General features: G+C 47.0%; 1 protein-coding gene across 1 annotated transcript; it reads left to right on the top strand.

The window, feature by feature from the left end:
• The first annotated feature begins 2,292 nt into the window (after positions 1-2,292).
• Positions 2,293-3,607, top strand: LOC123041280 (ribonuclease 3). The gene is made up of 3 exons (XM_044463924.1): positions 2,293-2,537; positions 2,679-2,834; positions 2,960-3,607. The coding sequence occupies exons 1-3, from the start codon at positions 2,427-2,429 to the stop codon at positions 3,383-3,385; spliced, it is 693 nt and encodes a 230-aa protein (XP_044319859.1). The 5' UTR covers positions 2,293-2,426; the 3' UTR covers positions 3,386-3,607.
• Positions 3,608-5,337: the final 1,730 nt, after the last annotated feature.

Raw genomic sequence — 5,337 nt, 5'->3', positions numbered from 1 at the left:
GATGAGCATTACCGAGAGGACCCAGAGATACCTCTCTGAAACACGAAGTGACAAATCCTAATCTCGATCTATGCCAACCCAACAAACACCTTCAGAGACACCTATAGAGCATCTTTATAATCACCCAGTTACGTTGTGACGTTTGATAGCACACAAGGTGTTCCTTCGGTATTCGAGAGTTGCATAATCTGATAGTTTGAGGAACATGTATAAGTCATGAAGAAAGCAGTAGCAATGAAACTGTAATAATAATAATGCTAAGCTAACGGATGGGTCTTGTCCATCACATCATTCTCCCAATGATGTGACCCCGTTCATCAAATGACAACACATGTCTATGGTTAGGAAACATAACCATCTTTGATTAACGAGCTAGTCAAGTAGAGGCATACTAGGGACACTATGTTTTGTCTATGTATACACACATGTACTAAGTTTTCGGTTAATACAATTCTAGCATGAATAATAAACATTTATCATGATATAAGGAAATATAAATAAAAACTTTATTATTGCCTCTAGGGCATATTCCCTTCAGAAACGTGGTTTCAAAAGGGATCGAGTGAGGTTTGAAAGCGATGTGACCATTTATGTGACCATTGCTTCATCTATTGGCATTAAATTATTATTTTTATACTCAAGATGCACCATTACATGATCTATGTAAAAAGTTAGCATCTTTCGGGGTTCGTTTGCTACATTTAGGCCATTGAGTGCATTTCTACAATTTGGTGAACATAATAAAAATTTGAATAGAAAGTGCATGAAAATTTGGCAAAATTGAGTTGGAAAATCATATTTATGTTAATTGATTCTGTGTTTAGACATTATGCAAGGGGGAGGGGGGATTCCATATATGAGGGTGTCAAGACCCAACCCCAAAGATGGAGTTTACTTGTTTTTAAATTTCAAAAATTAAAAATGAAGTCCAAAAAGTATGAAACGTTGGCATGTTTTCACTTGATGATAATTAGAGGCCATGGTAAAATTTTGAGAAGGCTCCGCAAAAGTTGTTACATACGTTGTTTGAAATCGAACCATCTTTGTGGAATAAATGTCGTTTCGAGAGGAAACGATTGGGGTTTCAACGTGATGCGACCATCGCTTCATCTGTTGGTCTTGAATTTGTTTGAACGCGTGCAAAGCCCAGTGCAAACACGTCGTCCAATTCTGCAAGACGGAGAAATGCAGCAATGCCAGTGAGCACTGGGTCTAATACAACTGCATATAAGAGGGAAAAAAGGACACAACACAAAAGGGGGGAAGCCACCGCCAATGGTGAGCAGAGCCCGAACATAAATCTAAGGTGCTACGAAAAGCAAAAAGTCGGCGACACCGAGTAAGCTCGAAGAAGCCCCTGCAAAACAAAGCGAGAGGAAGAACAATGTGCATCGCATTCGGCAAACGGCATAAAACAATAAATTTGTAGGAAAAGCGCAACGACTTAGTAAAAAAGACCGAAACACCCCGACTCGAACAAGCCAAGTACCTCACGGGGTAGCGGTCATGCCCGATCCGGCTCGCGAATGAGGCAGCTCACCGGAGAGAGAGAGAGAGAGAGAGAGAGAGAGAGAGAAAGAGAGAGAGAGAGAGAAGAGAGAAAGAAGAAGAAGACCAAGTTAATGCCCTCGTGGCACCTTTTTTTGCCAACTCAGTCTGATTGAAGGGCCCGACCAATTAGAAAAGTCATCATAGAGATTAGCTTTGTCTTCGAGTGTATTTTGCTACTGTCAAACATTGCGCATGGCACATTTTGTCACAATTTGTACGGTGGTAGTTTTGTGCATATCATGACACTATTGTGGTGGTTTTATGCATTTCACTCAAGTAATTGACAAGTATACACTTCACTTTGGGCAAAACAAATTGACTGTAACTGCCCCAAGTTCCCCGCGAGATATGTTTTTTTTTTGAACCAAACCCCGCGAGATATGTAGCTGATGCAAACCAAACCGTAGTATTTATTCCTTGGTGATTTCTGTACGTTTTAGTAGTAGTAGTATATGCTATCTTTTTTATACACCTGAATTGCCATGTATAGTTATAATATCGGTTATTATGTCGAGCGTACAAATTTGGAGTACTTAAGAAATGACCCAATACGAAATGTCGGTCATAATAATAAGATGTACCCTGAACCAAGATGGATGGACCCGTGAATTCTGCAATTGGTTCGGCTGCTTGCCTTGCACACCTTGCTACCGACAGCCATGCTTCCATCTCTGGCATTCCCGCAAGCCCAAAAGTGCAAGCAATTAAATCCCTCCTTGGAATGCACGTTCTGGAAACCTAGCATTTGCCGTGGAGTAGACCCACATCAACGCAGCCTATAAATCCGCAACACCAACAGAGGCTTCTATCTCATCTCATCTCCGAAGAACCATCAGTCCGAGATAGCTCTACAACCAGCAAAGCCATCCAAAGTCATGAGGTTGCAGTGCTCCCTGGTCCTCCTGATCGCCCTGAGCGTCGGCTGCGCGGCAGCGCAGGAGAGCGGGAAACATGCGGGCTACGATTTCTTCTACCTCGTGCTGCAGGTGAGTGCGCGTGTGGCCGGTTCAGTTCATCCGTAGTTGCAGCCTTGCAGTTGCTGAGACGTGGTGTACGCACTGCTTGGTTGCTGAATGTTGATGGATGGTTCCTGCCGGCGGTTGGCCTTGGTGTGTATGTGTGTGCAGTGGCCGGGTTCGTACTGCGACACGAAGCAGAGCTGCTGCTACCCGCGGTCAGGCAAACCGGCGGCGGACTTCGGGATCCACGGGCTGTGGCCCAACCGCGACGATGGGTCCTACCCGCAGAACTGCAACCCCGACAGCGCCTTCGACCCCTCCAAGGTCACCCCTTCTTCTCCATCGCATGCTTTATTCGTTTCCTGGCGTGCACGCGCTCTTGTTCCATCTCGCACGAGATGCACCACACAAGAAAAGTGAGGAGAAATACTATGTGTTGTTGCGTGCAGGTGAGCGACATCCTGAGCAGCATGCGCAGCAGCTGGCCGACGCTGGCGTGCCCGACCAACGACGGCCTCCGCTTCTGGGCGCACGAGTGGGAGAAGCACGGCACCTGCGCACAGAACCTCTTCAACGAGCACGGCTACTTCCAGGCCGCCCTCCGCCTGCGCGGCCAGCTCCGCGTCCTCGACGCCCTCGCCACCGCGGGCATCTCCCCCGACGGCGGGTACTACACGATGGGGGCCATCAAGGGCGCCATCCAGGAGGGGACCGGGTTCGCGCCTCACGTCGACTGCAACCGCGACGAGTCCGGCAACAGCCAGCTCTTCCAGCTCTACTTCTGCGTCCACGCCGACGCCTCGCGCTTCGTCGAGTGCCCCGTCCAGCCCGGCGGCAGGCCCTGTGGCAACCGGATCGAGTTCCCGGCTTTCTGATCATTATCTCCTCCAACCCCAGGGAGTCATCATGTGTTCCTTAATTTGCCTCCCAATTCGTAGATATTCATTTCTTGTCGCTGGCAGAATAAACTGAGGGTGCATATTCGAGCATGTCCTCATTAATTTTCTTTCTTTTTCCCATTAATTTTCATGTTAATGACCTGATCTCAGGCAGCAATTGAAGTTACGACGAGCACTGATGAGTGATCACTAAACAAACTAAAGTATTAACCTCATAGTAGTATTTGCCATCCGTGAAGCTGGTGGTTCACAGGTTCCATGTGTTGTGTACACGCCACAACAATTTCACCTGTCACCCGTCCAGTGGGAATGGGAACACGGGTAGCGCAACACAAAACACCTGAACTCCAGTGGGAATGGGAATGAAACTTTTAAGGATTCCTTCTCCCCTAGTGAGCTCTCTGCTATCGTGGGTATGGATAGATTTCATTGGCAATTCTTACCTGCTTCGGGACACTCTGGCGGGATTTTGATTGGCTCTAATAAGGATATTTTTGATTTCGTTGCTTTTGATCATGGGTTTTTTTGGGCTAGTGTTGTTCTGTCTCACAAATCTATGAATACCCTCTGTGAGTACATCGTTGTTTATGGGCCTGCGGACCACTCTCTGTCGAACCTTTTACTTAATGAACTCTCGACCAAGATTGAGTCTTGTACTTTACCGATGATTATTGGGGGAGACTTTAACTTGCTGCGTTGCCCTCTTGACAAGAATAATAATAATTTCTCTTGGTCTTTAGCCAATGCTTTTAATGACTTCATTAGTGCTAACGCCATTCGTGAGCTTCCTCGGGGGGGGAGCTCGCTTTACTTGGTCTAATCATCAGGCTAACCCTATTAGATCCGTGCTGGATCGTGTTTTCCTTGGTCCCAGGTGGGATGCCCTGTTCCCTAGGTCTTATCTTCTCGCTAAATGCATTGTCGGGTCTGATCATACCCCCTTGATTCTTGACGATGGTTCCATCTGCAATAGACCTCCGGCTAGATTTCAGTTTGATGCTTCTTGGCTGTCGGTTGACGGCTTTGTCGATATGGTCGCTGCGAAAATTTCCCACTCCCTTTCCTCCAACCTCCGCTCCTTTGGCCCTCTGGATGACTGGCATTCTTGCTCCTATTCCCTTCGCAAATTTCTTAGAGGGTGGTCGCATAACCGTGCGGCGGAGGATCGACGCTCCAAAGCCTTTCTTGAAAATCAGATCCTGAAGCTGGATCGTACTGCTGACTCTATTGGGCTCTCTGACGATGGATGGGTCGTTCGTTATAATCTGGAGGCTGCACTTTTGCAGCTGCACCATCAAGCTGAGATTTACTGGCGCCAGAGGGGCACTCTTAATTGGACACTCAAAGGGGACGCTCCTACTGCATATTTTTTTGCGATTGCGAACAGTAGGCGTAGGCGCTGTGACATTAACAGTTTGATGATTAATGGTCTGCGCTCCTCTGATCAGTCGGTGATTCTAGCTCATGTAGTGGATTTCTTCTCGTCTTTGTTAGGGGCTAAACCTCAATCGGGCTTGTCCATTTCCCCCCACCTTTGGAGTTATGGTCTTAAAATTTCCCCCGAGGAGAATGCCTCCTTGATGATCCCGCTCTCTGATCAGGAAATCTGGGACGTGGTTAATTCTGCTAACCCCAATGCAGCATCTGGGCCAGATGGCTTTCCATTCCTTTCTTTCGGAGATTTTGGCCCCAGTTGAAACAGTTGGTGTGTAGCGTTATTCAGGGTTTCTGTCTTGGGACTGTCGATATCTCTCGTCTGAATTACGCTGTAATATCCCTGATTCCGAAGGTCAAGGGTGCTGATGTTATTTCCCAATTTTGGCCTATAGCGTTGATTAACAACTTTGCCAAATTCCCTTCCAAAGGCTTTGCGAATCGGCTGTCCCCGGTTGCGCATAGAGTTATTAGCCCCTTTCAATCTGCTTTTA

This window comes from Triticum aestivum, chromosome 2B (genome assembly GCF_018294505.1).
Source record: "Triticum aestivum cultivar Chinese Spring chromosome 2B, IWGSC CS RefSeq v2.1, whole genome shotgun sequence".
NCBI classification, from domain to species: Eukaryota; Viridiplantae; Streptophyta; class Magnoliopsida; order Poales; family Poaceae; genus Triticum; species Triticum aestivum.
This window is presented reverse-complemented; position numbering and strand designations above follow the sequence as displayed.

Bases quoted from the DNA above. Each gene is read 5' to 3' on its own strand.
- LOC123041280 (XM_044463924.1), top strand. From the start codon at position 2,427: ATGAGGTTGCAGTGCTCCCTGGTCCTCCTGATCGCCCTGAGCGTCGGC. The intron at 2,538-2,678 runs GTGAGTGCGCGT...ATGTGTGTGCAG, and splicing joins TCTTCTACCTCGTGCTGCAG to TGGCCGGGTTCGTACTGCGA. The intron at 2,835-2,959 runs GTCACCCCTTCT...TGTTGCGTGCAG, and splicing joins GCGCCTTCGACCCCTCCAAG to GTGAGCGACATCCTGAGCAG.